A 23,666-nucleotide genomic window follows, 5' to 3' on the forward strand; every position below is an offset into this window, starting at 1 on the left:
TAAAGTATAAATATTGTTTTGTTATTTTACTAACATTGAGTGAAGCAGAAAATAATGCAGCTCTTAAACTTGTTTATTCTCCGGAGGAGCCATGTTCTCACCCCAGGTCATTCCAATTTGAGACAGAGCTAAATGCAATAAATAAATCTCAAGTGTAACATGCATAGACGATGGATTCCAGTGTGTGTCTTAACACCTGGCCAAGAATTCAGTTTCAGTAGCTGTTAACACTTTTAAGCTTGTTTGCTATGGTGTGCCTTGAGGTGAAGTATGTCATCTGGAATAATTTCGCAGTTTAGCATGTTCCAGCAATTCTGAGGCCCAGTGGGCACCTCCTTAACTAACCAAATTGCAACCCACATTACAAATTGTTCGCATGTCTGCTGTAATGAATTACAGATGAGTCTCAAAAAAACTGCCTCCTGTTTAAAGAAGTTTGTTCGATTTTATTTCTCCCTGGCTTGATTTTGCTTATGCCACAAAGGCATAGCGCTGTAGTGCTTTGCAGACATGTCATACTGTAACATAAAATGATACAGGAAATGAAATAGTAGGCGTCTTTCCCAAAATTTTTAAGTATTATTGTGTTTTTTCAGATGAAGAGAAACATGATTATAATGCATTTAATTACCATTACACTAGACAACCAAGATTTCCTTCCTGGAAAACACTGGGTTTATCTAATGTGTATCATTGGGTGTATCTTATGGATTCTGGTCTGTTGATCACAAAAAACACATTTACATAAACCTATCATATGCTGTTGCCTGTTTTTGTGGTTTGCTCCTGTGGTATGAGTATACATTTACAGTACAACAAATTTAACTGCAACATCTGTGGTGATCTAAAAGTAGTCGCACTGCTACTAGGAATGCAGCTTGGATATACCAAGTGCTGTGAATGGGATGGCCGTGCTAAAGAGTCCTCATTACCTTATAATAATGGCTGCTCCATAAGCATTTTGTCCCAGGGTAGAAAAGTGTGGCTAGAGAGAGAGAAAAGCAGCTTGGAGGTAAGGTGAGCGTCACATTACACGTCTTCTAGTCATGAGGTACAGTCCTGGTCACCATTATTGGCATCCATAAAATTTAAGTAGAGTATCTCCTGGGAAAAAATGAATCTAGTGAAAGAGCTATGGTCTATAGACACTCATATTAGATAGGTAGATACTTTATTCATCCCCATGGGGAAATTCACATAATCCAGCAGCAGCATACTGATACAAAAAACAATATTAAATTAAAGAGTAATAAAAATGCAGGTAAAAACAGACAATAACTTTGAATAATGTTAACGTTTACCAAATCATGAAACAACAATAAACAATAGATGGAAAACAACTAGAAGAAATGAAAGACACTAGTATTGGCACCCTTTAAATCAATGAGAAAAAAATTATTTCATTTGACTCATGTGGAATAAACTGGAAATTAGACTCACCTCCAATAAATTGGAGGTGCCCGCATGACTTGAATTATCCAATTAATTGTGACTTTAGTGCTTTAAAAAGCCTCTTGTTATTTTCCCTGTTACTTTTTCACAATGGTGAAGACAAGTGTGCCCTCTGAGAACATCAGAAATGCTATCATCATCAAACACAAGGCTGCTAAAAAAGGTTTAAGGCCATCTCCAAAGACCTTGGTTGTTAACACCGTTAACCTTCTTGTTTCAACAGTGTGCAACTTTATTAAGAAGTTTGCTAAGTATCATACTGTTAAAAATCTCCCTGGTCGTGGAGAAAAGAGGAAAATTGATGAGAGAAGTCTTCTAAGGTTGGTGTGAATTGTGGAAAACACACAACGTAAAACATCCAAAAACCTAAAGGCTGAGCTAGAACAATCTGGAGTCATGGTTTTGACATGTACCATACGCCATACCCTAAACCAAGAATGGCTTTATGGGCAAAGGCCGAAGAGGACCCCACTGCTGAAGAAGAGACCCTAAAAGGAATAACTGATCTTTGCTACAGAGGTCTGTGAACAGATGAAACTAAACTACAGCTTTTTGGCAATACACACCAGCAATGTGTTTATTGATGGCAAAATGAAACTTACAAGGATAAAAAAAAACACCCTACCAACAGTTAAGCATGATGGGGGATCCATAATGTTGTGGCTGCGTTGGTGCAACTGATAATAGAGGCCTTGAACATGTCACAGGAATCATGAAATTAGAGGAGTACAAAGGTATTTTAGAGTGAAATGTACTACACAGTATAAGAAAACTAGGTTTGAGTCAAAGATTATGGGTTCTCCACCAAGATAAAAACACAAAGCACATATCCATAAAGCAAACAAAAATGGTTGAAAAATTGGACAGTTTTAAACTGGCCGGCCGTGAGTCCTAATGTCAATCTCATTGAAAATCTGTGGAAAGAGCTGAAATCTGCAATTGGGGAAATGAATCATTCAAGAGCTTAAACAAACTACAAAGGAAGAGTGGGAGAAAATTCCACATGACAGGTGCAAGAAGCTTTTAGATGGCTACCAAAAATGTTTGGATGCAGCAATCACTGCCAAAGGCTGTGCAACCAAATATTAAAGAGGGGTGCCTTTATTACTGTCCATGTCATATTTCTTGTTTCTCCTATGAAATTACTACATGTAAGGTGAAAAATAAATAAAATATTCTGGATATCTAATTAATATATTATGATGGTACAAATGTGGTACAGTTCCATTTATTTTGAAGATATTCTACAATTTGTGCAAAAAATGAAAAGATGCCAATAATGGTGACCAGAACTTTGTCATATTTGTTGACCACAGGTGCTGATTACATCGCCAGACAATGTGAATTTAAATTATTTAAAATCGCTGCCTATATCACATTTACCGATTGCACGCTGGCCATCCAGCCCAATCATGCTCACTCCATTTTCTGACAGCCAATAGCGTGCTGCCTGATCCAGCTAGTGCTGTATGAAGGGGTAACAGTTGCGGCAAGTTCAGCTGCAATTTGTGATGATGCGGGTTCCACTCCATGCTCCCGTCTTGTTTCTGGGAGCTCTGAACCGTTGGTAATGTCACCGATGAGCTGGACAGTGAGGCACAACAATGAAGTAATGGGGATGGTGCAAAGTGCTTTTATTAAAAACAACAAAAATCAAAGTGTCCAAATAAATAGTGCAGTGTCTCAAATCTTCAAATATATAATCCCATAAAAACAAGTGAAAGGTGGAGGTTAAAACATTATAGAAAAAATCCTTTTAAAACCGAGGTTAAAACAATGGCTGGAAGCAGTCTTTTGAAACAAATCCCAGTGTCTTTCTACTGGTGACTCCCCTCCCATCCAGGCTATGCACCAGGGTAGCTACCCTACCTGCAGCTGACCTTCTTTCTGACCTTTTTCTGCTGGTCTATTCGCCTCGCCGATCCCTGGCTCCGGTGGGCCTCACCAGACCGTGACTTGGGCTCCCCAGCGACCAGGGCACTCACGCTGGGGGTGGGTTCATTTCCCAAGTCCCGACTCCCGCTGCCTTCTCTGCCTTATACGGCAACTCGTCCTCCCTCCAGCCACTCCCACTCCTCAATAATGCTCAGCGGGAGTGACCACTACTGACTGCTCCCAGGGTGCCGGCCAAACACCCATGCTCACTGATTAGCTGCACCTTCGCCTGTTCACACACCGGCTTTCTCCTTCCTGCCCCCTGCCTTTTCTCCTTCTTAACCTCCATCCGTTTTTTCTTTCCTCCCTAGCCGCCTTGCGCTTCTATTATTTAGTGGATCTAGTGTGGCAATTAGTAGTTCTCTGCATCAATTACGTGTGCACTAAGGCGAGGACCGTCCGCATCACGAATCACCCAGGAACTGCTCCCGCCACACTACCACGCCCTCTCTCTAAGCCGCGAGTACGGCGACTATTTATTTAAAAAGTGGCCTTTTTGACTTGAGCTGTGGACCCGCTACACCACACAATCTCTGCCTTTATTTCTTTTTTCTATTCTGTTATGGTATGTAAAACATGAGACATAAGACAGACAAGCTTCTCTTCTGTTTGCAAGTTTCAAAGCAGCCATGCCCCTTATTCCTAATCACATTATATGAAGTCCAAACCCCCCATGCTCCCTGACAGAGCCGACACTGTACGAAGGATTAATAGCTGCATTGAGTTAGCTGCAGTCTCTGACCTTATCGTCTTTTTTCCATTCTATTTTAGTGTGTAAAACATCAGAAAAACGAGTCTCTCTTTCGTTTTCAAGGTTTAAAGCAGCCATGCCGCTTTCTCCTACATTCCATGAATTGTGCTTCCAAATGAGCATTCATTGTCAGCTCTCCTGCACACACAATCACGGCCCTACAGCTAAAGACAAAATCATACCTGTTTGATTTTATCATAGTGAGTCACAGACTGGACTGAGTTGGTCGGTATATCACGTAAGGCGATTGGATTCATAGGTGCACACCGCCATCTGCCTCTGACTCGCTATGATTATGTAAATGCAGGCTGCAACTGAAAATCACTGGAAAAGTCATCTAATGTCTCCTTCAGGACACTACTGTACGGGGCAGCTGAGTTGAAGGGTTGCAAAACACTTTTTCTGAGAGATGGAGAAACAAAGAAAAAGTGAGTTGGGAGGTATCGGAGATGGGAGCACCTTCTATGTACTGGAGGGCACATGATATCCAAAGCAAAACACATGGGACCATACTACTGCACTATTGCAGGAAACTGGAGAACAATCGACTACAAGGAAAAGGACCCCCTTTGCATCCCTTGTTGTTCACCTGTGTTGTTAAACACAGAAAATGTGATGGTATTATTTTCTATTTTAATGGTATGGCACATACTACAGAACATTTGGTCATCTGAAACAGATACAGCAGAAGGAGTGGTGGCTGTGAGGCTAAGGATCTGCGCTGGTATCCCAAAGGTTGCCAGTTTGAATCCCCGTCACTGCCAAAAGAGATCCTACTCTGCTCTGCCCTTGAGCAAGGCCCTTAATTCCAGGGGCGCTGTACAATGGCTGAACCTGCGCTCTGACCCCAAGGGGTATGCGAAAACTAACAAATTCCTAATATAAAAAATTGTATACAGCGAAATAAAGAACAAAAAAAGGAGTTCTAGCCTGCTATTCCTGAAACAAATGGAAGGCTACTTTTGACCCCATATGTGATTCGGGAGCTTGTTCAGAAGTGATCCTTGAATATAATGACCATCTGGTTGGTCTTTCGATGAGAAAAGGGCAACTAACTACACAAAACAACTAATATTTTTCTTTCTGAACACTTTTAGGTGTATCATAAGGATTTTGGCCTGCTGATCACAAAAATCACCTTTGCATTTTTCTATCACATACCATTTTATTGCAATAGCTGACATTTGTGATTTCCTCTCTGGTGTGGGGCACCCAAAGGCATACCCTATGTATTGAAAATATGCAAAACGTGTAAAAGTTGAGACATCATGCATTCAATCAATTGGTCTGTCTAAAATGGTGTTGTTTTGTCTTAGGATGGATTCTGGGAGGAAGTGGCGGGTGTAGTTGGTCTGACCCCAGAAGTGACATCATGATTGTTAAAATGTCAGTCTTTTCTGCAGGAGGGGAAGGAGAAGAGAGAATATTATTACACAGTCCCCCCTCATATCTCAGCGGTAAATTACAATCACACAAGCCTTTAGGTTGTTCCCCAAGTGCATGTGTGTGACAACATATACTGACAACATTTACACCTGGAGCATCTGTAGTTATTATCTAAAAGTAGTAGAAGAGCTACAAAGGATGCAGCTCAGATATAACTAGTATTGTGAAAGGGACAGCCGTGCTAAAGAATCTCATTACATCATAAAGAACTGGCATCCTTCATAAGCATTTGGTGTGACACACAAACCACTTGTGGACCCAACGAAGATATTTTTGGCTCCACTTCATATAAAACTTGAACTGTTGAAAAATTTCAAGAAAGCATTGAACAAGGAAGGTGAACGATTTCAATATTTGGGACAGATGTTTCCATGAATAACTGATGTTAAGCTAAAGATTGCATTCTTGTTGGTCCACAAATCAGACATGTCATTGGTGACAAATAGTTCAAAGATCTATTGGGGGGGGGGGTTGGGGGGCTAATCATCGTATGGTAAACATTCAGGGACATTGTTGAGAAATGTGTTGGCAGCTACAGAGAGACAAACTACATCCAGCTGGTTGACAACATGCTTCGAGCATACAAATCCGTAAAGTGCAGCATGCTGTTAAAGATTACTTTTCTGCGTTCACACTTGGACTTCTTCCCAGCTAATCTTGGTGAAGAATATGGGGTAGGTTTCGCCAGGACATTTCAATGATTGAAAAGTGGTAAGAGGACAAGTGACCATCAATACCGGCCAACTTTTGTTGGGCATTGAAACGAGAAGCATCAAATACTAAATACAAATGAAGTTTCAGCTCAATTGAACTAATACAGCGTGTCAGCATCATTTAGCAATTAAATGCACTGAATTCAATAAAAGTTAAAATTCATGTTTTTCCAAATTCCTTTGTGGTACAGTCAGTCTGAAATTGTATTTGTGTTCAAATAGCTGTCTATCATAATCACAAAAACATTCAGTAAACAAAACTAAAAAATGTCAAATGTTATAAGGTAGTAGCATATTTAATTTTGTTTTCATAATTTGGAAATATAATATAAAAGCACAATTTTTTCCATAAAGTCTGTTGTCCTTCTACTATTTTCTAAATTTAAGTCAGATTTTCCTTTTTATAAATAGACAATGCACAAATGTACAGTAGGTGATAATGAAAGTAAGAAATACTGCATTAGTCTTGGAAAGATTGCTTATGACTGTGGAGCATAACCAAACCTCAAACTGTTTATCTAAAAATGAATTGATTGTGTTGTGACAGATACGGGGTCCCACTGAGCCCCAAACCCTGGACACATCCAACACAAAATACAGTCACGGGTTCAAAACAGAGTTTTTTTATTATCAAATACCTCACAGTGGTTTTCTACAAAAGTTTGCACAAGCAATTAGGATTCAAATTCTTCTTCCATCCTTCCCTTCTCTCTTTGTCCACCTCCCACCAGTTATTGTTGCCTGCCTTCCTCCCAACTCTGGCTGCCCTGTAGGAAGCTGGACGGGTTCCTTTTATGTAAGACTTGGGAATACTTCCGGTGCCAGGGCATCGCCCGATGGAAATACTTCTGGGTCAGTCGGAAGCCCCGAAAAACAGGGATTTTGAATCCCCACATCACCTCCTGGTGGCACCCATGGGACCAGCAGGACTGACTCACGGCACTACAACTCCCATCGTGTTCTGCAGGTGTCCATATGGTTATTGAAGTCTTGGGATTCTGCCATCTTGGGGATAAACATTTTCAAGTATTTAACCCTTCCACCATTGCTCATTTGTTTTGAGCTCCTGTCTGGGTAAGAGTCCCATATCCATTCCGGACAGCATGCCAGTCCATTGCTGTCTTTGCATTCTGGCTTCTCTTCCCAGCAAGAGTCCCTGTTTTTGCCGGAAAATCCTGCCTGACACTTGCAGCTTTTAAGACACTTCATCTGTTAAATTTGTACATCACTACAAGTGGACCTGAAGAATGTTAATAACTGGAACTGGGAAGAAAGTGTGCACATGAAATTTAAAAATAAAAAAAATATATATATATAAAACAGAAATGAATGTGAAGCTTTACAAATATGAGGCAAATGCATATGTGGAAAAAAAAGTGTGTGAATCCTTTGGAGTTTTTTTCAATTTCTGCATGAATAGATTATAGTGTGATCAGGTCTTACGATCTCATCTTCATCTAAGTCACAATAGACGTAAAGAGAGTGTAAATCAAGACTTGGCAGGTCTGATCAGTAGCTACACGAAGCATTTACAGAACTTCAGCAGAAGGCTCCACTAATTACTAGATAGATAGATGATACTTTCTTTGTCCCCAAGGGGAAATACAAATTTAACATACACTCAAAAAATGTTTTAATATATTATTATACCTACCCTGTACTTCACCTATATGGAAAACCCTGATCCCTCTGTCATTTGTGTTCTCTTAATTAGTCATGTAACCTTTCTGTTTATGGTCTGGACTGGTCCTTTTGTTTTTTTGGTTTTTTTTTTTGTGGTCTGATGTTTGTAAATTTGTGTCCACTTTTCAAAACTTTCACTTGTCTCTTCATCCTGATATGTTTATTTATTTATTTTTTTAGAAATACAGTACCTGTTATCTATTTGTCCTCATATCAAATTAAGATTTTCCCAGCTTTCAGATAGAAATCCCCTGTGTCGGTGTACCTGCATCACTGGTTATCCTGCTTTCAGTAGTTATAATGCACTCACTTGGCACTGCTGGCGTAGATCAAGAAGGACTCATGCAAACCTCCTAGGAGAGTGCTGCAGATATTCTCGTGAGATATTTTTCTTCTTGATCACTTTGTTTTGAGCACTGTGCCCACAGGAATAGCATATATGTGGAGATGATGTTAAACTCATTTGTATTACAGTGTGTGGATGTGTTTGTGTGTGTCCTGCGGTGGGATGGCACCCTGCCCAGGATTGGTTCCTGCCTTGTGCCCTGTGTTGGCTGGGATTGGCTCCAGCAGACCCCCGTGACCCTGTGTTCGGATTCAGCGGGTTGGAAAATGGATGGATGGATGGATAGCCTTATCCCTCATTCTAGTCAGCTCTGCGTCTCATATTGTACTTGCTCATATTAAGTATTTGGTGGTTGGGTACCACTGCAGTGCTTAATAAATTTTATTATTTGATTGCAGTTCTGTATATTTCAACTAAAAATTATCACAAAAATGGTTTTAGCTATTGTTATGTTTAATACCTAAAATCTTTTGTGAGTAGCATGGAGGACAGACGGGTTTCCCAGCTGGATGGCAACATCATGACCTCCTACCAAGACGGAAGGTTCCAGGGAATGGAGCAGCAGAAGCTGGGGGCCGGGTGCAGTTCCTTCCCCCATATGTTAGGTTGCAGTGGTCCCCTGGAGGTATCCCAACTTGGACTCCCGCAGGAGTTTGTGGGAATTGGAGTGTGGAAGTACAGGTCACTGGGTGCCGAAAGGGGTTTTTTTAGGGGGGGACTACCCGGTAGTGATCCCCACAAATCATGTTGGGTCACCGGATGCTGTTCCAGATTCAGTACAAAAGGACACTTGCCTGGAGGTGGAAAGAGAGAAAAGAGGTTCATTGTTTTGTGTGGTTAGTGGCTGTGCTTATTTGTATAAATGATTAAAAATCTATTATTTGAACCTATGACTGCGTTGGGTCTGGGCGTTGGGGCTCAGTTGCGCCCCCTACTGGTTACACTGTTAATAAGTCTAAAATTGAATAACATGTTCACATGGACTGTAAGTGTATGCCACCAATTGACATTTAAAGTGTTTTAATTATATGTTCTGTTAATGTTTTAAAATATTTGTATTCATAACACATCACTCATTAAACAAGCCTTACTATATTGAGTTTGATCAATTTGTCACAAATGCCTTTGGCTCTTTTTTCTTTAGAGTGCCTTGGAATCAAAGCTCACCCGACTGTATGGACAGCTGTGTGGAATGAAGGAAACTGTGAGTTTTTTACTTGCACCTGGACCAGACCCTCCGGAACAAGCCAGACACGTCCTGATGCCTTCGGCATATGCCAGATTGCTCAACCAGCTGAACTGCTGCAGCAAGGCGCTAGAGGACTCCTGCTTAGATCTTTTAACTTTATCTCTTATAGTCCCCTCTGCCCCTTGGGTAAGTTTTTAAATTCTTGCCGTGTCTTGCCTGTGTAATGAGTTGAAGATGTGCTGAATATTTATACTTTGCTAATCATTTTTGTTGAGCATTTAGTTATTAATGTATCTTTAAAGGTAAAAAGTTTGCTTATCAAGTTCATATTTTGTGCATTCCTATATTATTTGTCAACAAATCTGTTAGTTAATAAAAAGTGCATAACCTAAACAATGTTACGTAGTCGTTATCTAGAGTTGGTCTGGAGATGCTAGAAATTAAAGCAAACTGGCATTTCTATTGAATGCAAGACAGAGTATAGCTTCAGTCTGAAACAGTCACCTGCCACAACCCAAATCCTCTTGGTGAATCTCCAACTCTATGTTATATGCATATGGTGCATCTGTGTGCTTATACACACAGACAAGACACGACATTAGAAGGAGAATACTGTTCTGCAATAAAAGGAGGCACACAGAAGGGACACACCAGCCAAGCGTTCACATCACACCAAGAAAACACACAGAACGATATCACAAATGGAGCAGCCTGGCCAAGAGACATGGGGCATCAAAAATGTAACAAGAAATAAAATATTGGCTTTATTGCTTGCTGTTTTGCAACAATTTTTTACATCAGCAACTAACTGATCCTACATAAGTCATGAAAACTAAAGTCCCCAAAAGCATTTTGTAAAAAATGTAAACACAGTGGCTGAATCTGATTTAATGTGGAACACAAATGTTTTGAATATAGTATTGACTGTATATCTGACTGAGCTCTGATTCACAAATTGTAATAGTATTTTAGGATCAGTAAAATAGAGGTAGAAATACCATATACAGTCCCCTCCATAATGTTTGGGACAAAGACACATTTTATCCTGGATTTCAATCTCCGCTCCGCAGTTTTAAATTGCAAATCAAACAATTAATACTTGGTTAAAGTGAACATTGCAGACTTTCATTTTAGGGGATTTGCATTCATTTTGGTTACACCATGTAAAAAATGACAACATTCTTTATACATGGTACCCAATCCCCCCATTTCAGGGCACCAATTGGTGTCACAGGTGTTTGTGACTCCTCAGACATGTTTCATTACTTCATAAGACACTTCAGCTTGCTTCTAGCCTTGAAGTCTGTAATTGCCATTGATTAACATGAGGACAAGAGCTGTGCCAATGAAAGTCAATTAAACCATTATGAAGCTGAAAATCAAGAATACAACCATTAGAGACATTGGCAAAAACTTAGTATGACTTAAATCAATTGTCTGAATATCGTTAAAAAGAAAGAAGACCATGGTCAGCTCAGTAACCACAAAGGGACTGATAGGCCAAGGAAGACCTCCACTGCTGATGACAGAAGAATCCTCACTATGGTAAGACAAAGCCCCAAACACCTGTCCGACAGATCAGAAACAGTCCTCAGGGTGCTGATGTGTGTGTGTCAGTGACAACTATCAGCAGAAGATTTTATGAGCAGCAACACAGTGGCTACACTACAAGATGAAAATTATTAGTTAGCCACAAAAACAGGATGGCCAGATTAGAGTTTGTGGAAAATGACTTCAAAGAGACTGCAGAATTCTGTAAAAAGCTCCTATGGACAAATGAGACCAAGATAAACCTCATCAGAGTGATGGCAAGAGCGAAGAAGTGGAGAAGAAAGGAACTGCCCAAGATCCAAAGCAGACCACCTCATCTGTTAAACATGGTAGAGGTGTTATGGCTTCGGCATGTATGACAGGTCCTGGCACACTTGTCTTCACTGATGATGTAACTGCTGACAGAAGTCACACAATGAATTCTGAACTTTTTAAAAAATATCTCAACTGCTCAAATTCCAGTAATGGCCTCCAAAATCACTGGACGGTGCGCCACCCTACAAGATACAGTAAATGATCCAAACATACTGCTGAGGCAACACAGAAGTTTTTTCAAAATTAATAAATGTAAAATTCCTGATTGGCTAAGCCAGTCACCCAGTTTAAATCCAATTGAGCAAACCTTCCACATGCTGATGAGACAACTTAAGGAGACAAGCCCCCATAACAAGCAGAAGCTGAAGATGAATGCATTAAAGGTTTGGCAGAGCATCACCAGAGAAGATCATCAGCGCCTGGTGATGTCTGTGAATCGCAGACTTCAAGCAGTCATTGCATGCAAGAGATATGTGACAAAGTCCTAAATATGATGGCTTTAATAGACCTGCCATTGCTGTGTTCTGAACTCATGGTGCCATGAATGGAGCCAAGTAAAAAAAAAAATTGTCATTTCCAAATGTTGTGACTGAAATGTATGCAAATCCCCAATAATTAAAGTATGCAATGTGCACTTTAAGCACATCTGAGTTGTTTCATTTGTATTTTAAAACTGTGGACAAGAGGGGTGAATCAAGGAAAAAAATGTGCCTTTGTTCTAAGTATTATGGAGAGCACTGTAAGTTGAACAGAAAACAGACAAGAACACATTTGGCTTTGCATATTAAAATAGAGTACAGTTGCACTTTTTTACACTTTTTCTATGATTAGCATCTCAATGCTTTTTCTTTGAAGGTATTAGAACTTCTAATCTTTCAGATATTTTTCCTTCCCTCTGTTATGATTGGTGTTTGTTTTTGTTTCTAGTCTTTTATTAAAACAAAGTATGTGTCTAATCTGTGGTTTCTTACCCTAAGGATAGTGATTCTAATGTTTATTTTCTTCTAAAAAAAGTTTTAAAGCAGTTGAATATTATTTCATATTATTCTTCAACACAGTTTTTGTTTTGTGATTGGGTATTACCATTTTCTATCATTAGCAGTCTGTTGCTATAGTACTTGTTCCCATAATTCTCTAGGAAAGTGGTAGTGTGACATCATCAGAGCACCCATGTGAAAACCAGCATGTGTAGTTCCAAAAAATTACTTAACATGCTTTGGTCTTTGTTATTTTAACCTGGTTGCAGAATTTTTTGCTATTATTTATTGACAACATTTTTGGGTTTCAAATTTTGGTTTTGGCAAAAGATAAGATAGACTTTTGGTACCAAACTTTGATCGGTTCCTGATTTATGTGTCATATCCTGATGCCCAATCTTAAAACAACTCTGCCTTTCCTCAATGATGCATAACACCCATGCTGCAGCACCATATTATATATGTTATAATGTTTTCAGTCATGCAGACAGCTTGCTGTTAAACATTGTGTTGGTTCCCTGCATAAAAAGAAATAATAAATCATAAATTCCATTCATTAATATGTCTGGATGTGCATTAGTGTAAAAGTTCAAATTGTACGTGTTTTTTTACTTACCTAAACTGCCTAGTGTCATGATCCGTGATGTATTTTAATTTTTTACACTTGTTTCTTAGCCTTTAAAATAACCAAGGTGTTATTTTAGGGATTTGTGATGTCAAGGAACATAATGGGTTCATTTATATTTATTTAGACATGTTAATAATGTTTAAAAGTAAATGCATTTTGTGACGGCACCATATTCTTTGTAATATGCCCACCGGCATTTCATGCATTCTGTTTGTCCAAGTTTGTGGATACAACAAAACAGAAGAGGCTAGTGTTCATGTTTGTGTTTCAGTCTGATTTTTGGCAACAAAATCTTTTGTTAATTGAGTGCGACTTTTGTCTTTTGTTTTGTCTCTGGTTATGTGAAATTATTTTGGCTGTTGACTCTGTTGCATTCTTTGATTTGTAATTCTGGTTTCACATCCTGGACTTGTTTATTAGCGTAATGTCTTCCCGGCATTGACCTCTGGGACATAATAGGGGCAAAGTGACAAAGAGGATATGGGCTGAAATCCATTGAATGTAGTTTATGAGGTGTTAAATATGACCTATGCACAAATTTATTGGAGTTCTTGATAAAAATTTGATATTTTTGTAAAGTGTATCCCAGCAATGAGGTGAAGATCATGTAACATCCTGAGACCACTGAGAAATGAGAGGTTGGGGTTTATAGGAAGCCTTTTGTAACAGGCTTTCTGAGAGGAGTAAAGGAGCCAGCAAGGGAGGAAAGAGGATGTTAAGGTAAGGCAATGTAAGGAGACACCATAGACCCTAAGTGCAGAACAAAGCAGCATATAGCAAAATGTGAAGGACTTTATCGCTATTTTTGGTTTTCATGATTCTTCATAAAATTAATAGGTGGGCTAAAGCCATTTTAACAAATTTAAACATCCATGGTTTAAGTAAAGTCCAGGAGCATAGTTTCACATTTTTTAGAATAATTTGAAAAAGACCATTGTGGATAAACTCTGCATAAATGTCAAGGCCAAAGTTAGGAAAAAGGTGTATTTATTAACAAAATAAGTGAGATAATGAAAAGAGCTAATGCAAAAAGCAATATGTCAGAGGTATTGGGAGCACTGGAACTCAACAATAAAAAGAATGATTTTTCTACTTTTTACACAGTCCATCCCATAATGATGAACAATGTTCAGAGGAGGTAGGATAGTAAGGTGCCTTCAATCATCAGAATCATGGCTTTGTCAGTTATCCCCAACCGTGGACTGTGGCAATCATTCTGGCAATTGTTGAAATTGCTCTGTTTTATATAACTGCATGTTTAATGTAATTTGCATATTTATACATGTAAATACTGTATATTTTGTAATTACTCTTAATATACTTTTAAGCAAAAGAAGATTAACAGGTGACATGGTTGAAGTGCTCAAAATTATGAAGGGAATTAGTCCAGTGGATTGAGACTCTTATTTTAAAATGACAGTTGAAAACTTGTTGAGGGTAAATTTCACACAAACATTAGAAAGATTTTCTTTACACAGAGAACCACAGACACATGGAAATGGCTACCAAGTAGTTTGGTAGACAGTAAGACTTTAGGAACTTTCAAAACTCAACTTTTTTTTACAAGAATTAAATAGATAGAACTGGCGAGCTTTGTTGCCTGAAAAGCCTGTTCTCATCTAGATTGTTCTAATGTTCTAATATACTGTAGTAATAAATATGTGAAAGACTCGGAGCCTGTACTTAGCAAATAGTTATATAAAAATAAGTTCAACTGAAAATAAACACACAACAAACAAACCATGCTGCCTCAATAGAACTACCTGAACAGATCTTGAATATCCGTCCATCTCATGAGATAGCCTGCCAGTTTGCCCGTCCATAAGTACCATAGAGAAGCACTCATCTCTCCTACTTTCCCTAACTTAATGGTGCATTGGATGAGGAAACAAAGAAAATATTCTGGTCCTCCAAAAAATAGCTAAAAAAACATCCAAAAAGACAGCAAAGAGCTTTTGTCCTTTTGGAGAAAGTGCTTTTTTTTGTTTTTGTTTTTAGTAACAGAGACCTACACAGCTGAATCAAGTATGATCTGGAAGGCATATCTAGGGTGGGATTTTTTTTTTTTGCTTTGCTCTTTTTGTCCCCTGCTTCTTGTTGAATAAGCCTATATCTGCATTATAGGCACAATATAAGCAACGTATGACTAAGTAATTGCAAAACATGCCCTTTGTCTTTAATAAAAAAGGACCTAACATAAAAGCAACCAAAATATTTTTCTGGTTTGGCCCATGTTTTTCCTGATGCTGAGTTCTGGTCTTGCTCTGAAAAACTAGTCCGAAAGCATGCAATTCGCAAATAGTTTCATAAATGACAAATAGGGGCAGATACTACTGCCAACATTCCAGCTAGTAATAGGGCAAAACCTTTTTTTTATCTTTTATTGAATGTATTAAAAACATATAACATACCATACAATCAAGTCAAAATTTAACAAAACTAAATTCAAATCAACCCCCACCCATGAGAAAGCGAGGAAGGCTGACATCCAGAGTAAAACAATTGAGAGTAGTAAATAGAGGAAGGAGTCTTTCTCTGCAATATAAATGCTTATTCTAAAATATTATTGATTATGTCCTGCCAGGTTTTTAAAAAGTTTTGAACAGATCCTGTAAGTGAGAATTTGATTTGTTACCAATTTCAAATAGTATATAACATCAGTTTCCCACTGACTTAAAAGAGGTGGGTTAGGATTCTTCTAGTTGAGCAAGACAAGTATGTGTGCCAATAGTGTAGTGAAGGCAATCACAGTTTGTTTGTCCTTCTCCAATTTAAGCCCATCTGGAAGTACACCAAACACAGTTGTTAATGGATTAGGAGGGATTGGGACACCAAGGTTGTCTGATAGGCATTTAAAAATTTTGGTCCAGAATGATGTTAATTTGGTGCAGGCCCAAAACATGTGGTGCAGTGAGGCTGGAGCTCGATTGCAACGTTTGCAGGTTGGAAACATTTTGAACAATTTTAAGTAAGATAGATGTGCTCAATAAAAGATTTTGAGTTGAATAATTGAATGCTTTGCACATATGGAGCTCAAGTGAATTCTGTGAGTGGCTGCCTTCCACTTCGTTTCTGAAATGTTGAGTAAGAGATCCTTTTACCACTGTACTCTGGGATCTTTAAAAGGAAAGGACTTTAACGTGTTTGTATATATTATAGAAATACTGTCTCAGTCCCCAAGACTGATCAATATAGAAATAGGTGGAAGGTGAGAAAAATTGGGCAGATTTCATTTGCCAAAGTTTCTAATTAGGAGATAGTGGAAAAACTATGTTGATGGGAGACTAAATTTGGAGTGTAATTGTTCATAGGATGCTAAGATATTATTTATATATAAATCTCTAAATGATTTAATCCCATTTGTTTTCCAGACATTTAAAACTGTGTAAGTTTGAGTGGGTAGAAAAAGGTGGTTATCATGTAGAGGTGGCACAGATAAAATATTCTGTAACTTAAAGTGCTTTCTACATTGGTTCCATATTCTGAGTGAATGAAGGACAATTGGGTTGTTAGTATATTGATGATACCTTGTATTTACCGGTGAACGAAGCAAGGAATATAAAGAAGTACTGCAGGATTTTATTTCAATTGTGGACCAAGCTTGCATGTGTTCATCAGTTTGTGTCAATGTCCTAGTTTTTATAGCTTGAATATTTATTTTATAGTAAAAAGCACTGAAACGCAAGAAGGTCTGTGAACCACAAATGGCAAAAATGAATTGTCTTAAAATGCAAGGCAATCCAAGATGAAGAAGTCAAAATCACAAATCCAAAGTGAGGCCAAAAAGCGGAGCACAATCCAGGAAATCACTAAAGCACAAGAACTCACTACTCCGTAGTGCATGAACTGCCAGGAACCTAAGGAGATCCTCACCTTTATAGAACTGAGGGCAGTCCCTGGTGGTGATGGGCAGGTGCTCCCGCCTCTTGGGGGACTACCCACAAAACACGAGGCACATAACAATGGCATTGATACATAGACAAAATCAATTACAAGTAAACATGAACAAAATGAATACAAACAAAAGAATCAATAACATAAAACTAAGAACTGAACCACATCCGGGAGAGGAACCTAAGCTGAAATATAACACATTTTAGGTTACTTGACAATTATTGTATATTTAGTATTTGGGTACCTGACCTCTACCAATTGGAAAAATACCATCAGAAATCCAGTGGGCTTAAACAGACAATTTATTTCGTTTCTTTTTTGTTTTTGTTAGGCCAACTGGATCATGGCAATAACATACTGTTGTGGTTTGGTGAGGTCCATGATTATTGAGCAATTTTAAATTAATTGATGGTAAGTGGTGCTGCTAGACTTGGGCTTGTGGGTGCAGCACTCGTCATGGGGGGTTCAGTGGGGGCAGCATGTTGATTGTCTTTTACACTCACTTGCTCTCGACTCCGCTATTCCTCATCATAAAGAGCACCTGCGCCCACAAGTAGGAAAGGAAGCCCGGGAAAAAGAGAGAAGGAGGACGGAGGTTAAGGAAAGCATGAGGCAGGATCAGGAGAGTCCATGCTGTGAGGAAAGAAGGCAGGTGGTCGGGAAGGAAACGGTAAGCCTACGCTTGAGTGTGGGACTGAGGAAGAAACCTCCTTTTGAGCTACGCAAGAGTGTAGGAGAGGCCCTGTTGTGCAGCGTCTCCCATGTAGGCAGTGAAGGACTGTCAGAGGAAGACATGAGTGGGGTTCAGGGTGGTGTCTTAAGGATGCCATGGGACTGGTGGTGGCATCCCAAACCTGGGATAAAAGGATGACTGCATCTGTCGGCGATGGGTCTCCTCTTTGTGCAAGGTCCTGATGGGATTACCTGAGCAGTTTTTGAAAAAGGTAAGGGGGCTCATGAAGATGCCTGGATTTTAACCACACTTTTATAGATGTATTTATTTTTATTTACTTGGACTTTTAATTTCCACACATCATCTCTTTTTAATATTTTTTGTATGGAGCAATACGCTTTTTACACATTATTGTTTAATTTTGTTATAAAAGCACTTAAGCACTTTATAGCAACTCATGCTGACTGCGTGTGTCTTCATTTGTCCGGCTCATCCTCAATTACATTATCGATGGATCCGTGTGGAGCTGACATGGACTGCACGACAACATTCACATAGAATTTAAGAACTGTGAATTATACTTTTATTGTTATATTTTTATTATTATGGCATGTAGCTGTGAGTGTAGACTATTTTTCCGAGTGAAAATACTAAAATAGAATGCAGTCTTGAACGTGTTGTGCACATGATGAAAAAAGTTTCAGAAACCAGCTTCTCCAGAGGATTTCAATTAGAAAACTTGTGGAAATGTCTTGGTATCTGTCTTTCAAACAAAATAAATGAATTTGCAGCTGTGTCTCATTTTGCAGGTGGTTATTTATCAGTGATCTAGTTTTCCTGGGGCAGAAGCTGATGCATTTCTGACATCTGTATCTATAAGTTAGATTTGCCATTTATTTTGTTAGTAGAATTTTTTAACCCTTGCACTGTCTTGATGTACATAATTCTTGGATATGTACTTGAGTGCTGCAGATAGTCAATTACTTGATCTGTTTCCTTCTAGACTTTAGTTGTAAACTGGCAATTGATCCTGTTTATGCCTTCATCAAAGAATTCAAATGTCAAGTTGCTTTCAGTTAAGGACATTTACAACTTAAAAATGTTTTGTGAGGAACATATCTTTTTATACCCTCATTGATTGCCATTAACCATTAATTTCAACTTTACAAGATACAACCTAGTAGAGATTTCAACCTTTTCAAAGAGCTTCTTTCAGATTTAACACTAGAATCCCTGAAGCCCACCTTAAATTCCTTCGCACCTCTCCATCAGCATCTTTTGTTTTGTAAATGCATTGATCAGTGCAAGCAACCTGCTGTCCCATCACCCGCCTTGACGGAGCTCAGCTTGCGGACAGAAAGTTCTCACAGCTCAAGCCAAGGCTCCTTATCTGCATGTGAGGTTCCTGGAGTTGTTTAGGGTAAATAATACAGTATATCATTATTTGGAATGCGTGTGTTCCATGTCTACAAAGATCCAGGTAAATGTAGTTTGAAAGGAAATGCAAGGCAAGAAATGCTGAACACATACACCTAAAGCAGAAACTTTTACCATGTTAAAATAATGATATGAAGTGTATAGGGTGGTCCAGATCTAATTATGCAATTTTCATTACGCTATAACTTATGAAGTTTATTACATAGAAAATCACCCGAAAAATCCCAGACCATCGAGAAGTGTGCGAACTAATGAAATGAAGAATCGTCTTCGAGCCAAACTGGAATCGTCCTCGCGTAAATCAAAGTCATCCAGACGATCTGGATCTACATAATTAGATCTGGACCACCCTGTATAATGTGTGAAGATTTTAGTCCAAATGTCAAATAAACACATACGCTTTTATTCAAGAATATAACCAAAGAAAAAAAAAACGTTTGATAGAAATGTTGCTATTAATGAGTTAAAAACCCAAGCTCAGATGTCAATTGACAGGAAGTTGATATGTATTCTTGAATGGTGTAGAGGTAAGAACTGCTACCTTACAACTCAAAGGAAAAGGTTCGAGACCAGGTGCTCCGTGTTTTGAGTGGTGAGCTGCGATTATTATTATTACTATAATAAAATAAAAATATAATTTTGATTTGATTCTGTAACACCCGGTGTAAATTTTAGCTACTTGTAAAAGTTAGAGATTGTTTTTTTTTATTATTCAGTTTTATTCTCTCAGTGATGTTCTTGTAATGCAACGAACTTGCCTGTCCCTCTCCGAGTTGATGGCGTTTATCTCCATTCTTTTCACAAGAGCAGCTCTGAGGTTGATGCTTGCTCAGAACTATTTGTTGTACTGGAAATCAAAGATACGATGTCCCGTGACCGCTATCAGACTGGACAAAGGCAGGACCGTAACAACAGACAGCTTCTTCACGTCACTTTGGCTGGCTAATAGACTGCTGCACTCTGCTTAGCACCATAAAGTAAAATGGGACTTCCACCTGCAACTAAAGTCACTTCAGTACGCAAGCAATTTGCATGCTGTTGTTTAGATCTGGCAGTGCCATTATGACGGTGTATATGTTTACACCGGCTGTTACAGACTGAACTCAAAGGCTTCTTCTCTTTGTGTGCACTCCTGGGAGGCACAGGAAGAAAGCGGACCTGTAAAGGGAAAGAAGGTCCCCTGCTTACATAGAGATCGGGTCATAAGATGCCATATAAGGAATGGGTACACTGGCGTCCCGACATAACGGAGGAACATTGCCCAGCTGTGACGCCAGCTTAAAGTAAGGACAGAGGGCATGGAATTATTCCATACTCCCCGAACTACTAGATGGTAACATCCCTGGTGACAGATACACCCATGGATGACCTCAAGGTATGCTAGGGGTTGTATTACTGTAGAGAAACCCTGTGGGGGGGTCCCTGGGTGCCACCCGGAGGTGCTGTCTCAGACTATGCTCCATTGTCTTTAAGACTTCCGAGCAACATGCCCTGATATCAGAAGTACTCCTGGGTCCAAGGTAAAAGGAACCACCCTGCCACATCCAAGCGAGTCGAAGTTGGGTGGAAGGAGGACAACACTTGTCTGGGGATGTGGAGGAGAGGAAAAGATGAAGAGAAGTATTGTGTGTGTATTTCAAGACCATTGTGAAGAATTTGTATAAATAAATCACTTATGTTGACCTTTACGATTTGTGTTTGTGAGGTGGTGTCCAAGGTTTGGGGTGTGGCAGCACCCTCTACTGCCCACACCATATAAATTGAGAAGAAAACACTGTATGTACCTGTGGTCAGTAAGGTTATACTTTGGCTGGTAGAGAACTGTTCACTGTGATCACAATGTCCTCCATGAGCCATAGCAAACTCCTAATGCCTGATGAAAATTATAGTCCCCACTTTGGTAGTGATTTTTAGGTTGCCTCTCCCATTATTACTCTCCACAATATGATTGATAGCCTATACTGTATTTTAAGTTGGACGAATGGCAAGGCACGTGCAGAATTTTTTAGTAAAACTTGTTCCTCCTTATTTGTGCAATTAGCGAACAAACAAACATCCATACAATTTAATTTGTATAGTGTGAACTTTACCCGGGCACAGACAGGCAGACATGTTGTTTTTCCACCACCACACATTTATTTACAATGTCTATTTACAAGAATCAGTGCACACACAAACCCCACAAAGTCCTGGCCACACAATGCCTTCTTCTTCGGGCCACCTCCACACTCTCTTCTTCTGCTTCATCCTGCTTCCACCCGACTCCAGCCTCGAATGAAGGGAGGCGGCCCCTTTTATTATCAACCGGATGTGCTCCAGGTGGGTTCCGGCAATCACCCGCCAACACGCCCCTGTGTGGCGGAAGTACCAGCTGCATCCCCGGAAGCACTCCGGGTGTCCCTGCTCTTCTTCCCCCCCAGCACTTCCTGGTGTGGCGGAAGTGCTGAGGTCCAGGGCTCCAAAGGCATGGGGCGCCCCCTGGCGGCGACCACGGGCCCCTACAGGGTGGAGCTTCGAAGCTCTGTACCCGTGGCCCCCAAAGGAACCAGGGCGGTCGCCCCCAGATGGTCTGGGGAAGGCGCAAGCCCTCCTCTGGTCCTCCTGGGCGTCCCGGCCGAGTCGCCACCTCAGCCACCTCTGACAATAGATAACAAAAAGATTAATTTAAACAAACAATACTTTTAATCCAGATCAACAACCCTGATGTATCATAACTATGCCGAAATAGCCTTTGGGTCCCTGTGACAGCTTTAAAAATGGATGGATGACTGTAAATAGAATGATTGGCAATATTAAAGTTTAAAACTTTGTAATAGATAACACCTACATTTTGCAGAATTTGTCTATGTATGTTTGTCATCAGGATTTGCGCAGCCTTCTTATAAATTTTAGTTAATAATGAGCACAAACTCTGACTTGAATAAGAGGGACTATAGTCTACTGAATTTGCATTGCATGTTACCTATAGTATGATGCTGTAGATTAAGTTCTGGAGCCTATTTTGCTGTTGGCAGTTGTAGCCTGCTAAATATTAGGGGTTGTGGCTGAGGCTGAACTTTACAAAGGCATCCTTTGGTGATGCAGGAATTAAGCAGGCAGAACAGACACTTTTTTATTTGGCTTCCTATCCACAACAAAGCTTTCTGTCAACATTAGCACTTTTAATCAGATGGAACCTTTGGCCCTCATGGGACATAGCAGATGTTACAGTAATGCTATCCTTTCAGCACAAACATTTACTTGTTTTCTGTGGTTTTACACCAAGCTGTTCAAGACTATTTTTTCCTTTGGATGGGTAACTTTGTAGGAGAATTATTGACTGTTTGAAAGGAAAAGGTAAGAGACAGATCTAAGAAAAAAGAATAATGACACTTTGGAAGGGATAATTTGAGAATAATTTTGTGGCATTTATATTTTGCAGTGGACACATGTTCCTTTAAAAATAGGATCTTTCGTCTTGCAGCCAAATTCTAGCCCTAAAACACACCCACACATGACTCTAATCAGGCAGAAGAGGACAAAACATAAGAGGGAAACAACACTTAGCTTTCCTTTCATTGCTGATTTAACTTGTTGAAACAAACGGCCGTTAAAGGCCATATGAGTATCATCAAAAAAAATTCAGGTACTAAAGGACTAGTTCTTGTTTGTAGATCAGCTTGTGTTATTTCAGCTGTGCCCAGCAATGGTTTGATGGCTCAGTGACTTCCAACAAGATAGTACTCAGATGTTTAACCATTGTTTTAAACAGACAATCCATGAATGAGCTAGAAGCAACAGGAAGAACTCTTACTAGCTGAATCAGATGTTATATATCAATCATTCATTCTCTCTGTCTCTCTGTGACCAGAATATTCCATCAAGTTCTTGGATATACTCTGTGTAACATTTTGTATGTGTATGAGCATAGAGGCAACCACCCCTCCAATCCTAAAGTAGCGTGGTGTGATGCCCCCCAACAGTCCCAGAGCAATGCTACAGAAAAGTTGCAGTTGTAAAAATGAGTCAAAACGAGCTCTTGGGGCTCTGTGTCATAACTGGCTACTAAGACTACATTCAGACTGGAGTTAAAATAGAGCCATTTCCATTATTTGGCTCATGTCTGTTTTTACTATTTAGATTATTTTGCAAGCAATTCAAATCCATACTGACATTTGATTATCTGTGGAAATGTTTGTTTGAAAGACTTTCTTATAAAAATCTTATAAAAAAACATTTCAGAAAACACATCCAGGTAAGATGTATTTTCAGGCTTCCTTATTTTTTTTAATTTTGCATTTCTCTTAAAAATTGAATCTGTGGCACATGAGTGAAACAAATCTGCAGTGAGCAGCAATATACACTATTTGTGATAAAGGTAACTTAATTCTGTGTAACCTGCCAGTTTGAAAGGTAGCTTACAGTGATATTGGTAGCACAATCATCATCTTAATCAAGTAGCATTTTAAACCGTAATAAAAATTAAATATAGGTCCATGAAATAAACCGACTAGCATAATATAATTACAAAATTCAATGTAATCAAAATATAATGATTGTCTTTTAACATTTACCCACAATTCATGATTGTTGTATCCTCGCTAATGTATGCAAAGAATGCAATTTCACCAAGCAAGCAGTGCATGATATCAGAGTTTTTCCTGTAAGAGAATAATTATGGAGAACTGTTTCAACAT

The 23,666-nt window shown here is 39.2% G+C and overlaps 1 protein-coding gene across 1 annotated transcript in view; it reads left to right on the forward strand.

The window, feature by feature from the left end:
* Positions 1-23,666, forward strand: part of LOC120532397 — a 319,948-nt gene that overhangs the window by 176,871 nt on the left and 119,411 nt on the right. The window contains exon 7 of the mRNA XM_039758350.1: positions 9,471-9,701. Within this exon, the coding sequence (XP_039614284.1) occupies positions 9,471-9,701 (231 nt within the window). The remainder of the gene's footprint in view (positions 1-9,470; positions 9,702-23,666) is intronic.

This window comes from Polypterus senegalus, chromosome 7 (genome assembly GCF_016835505.1).
Source record: "Polypterus senegalus isolate Bchr_013 chromosome 7, ASM1683550v1, whole genome shotgun sequence".
NCBI classification, from domain to species: domain Eukaryota; kingdom Metazoa; phylum Chordata; class Cladistia; order Polypteriformes; family Polypteridae; genus Polypterus; species Polypterus senegalus.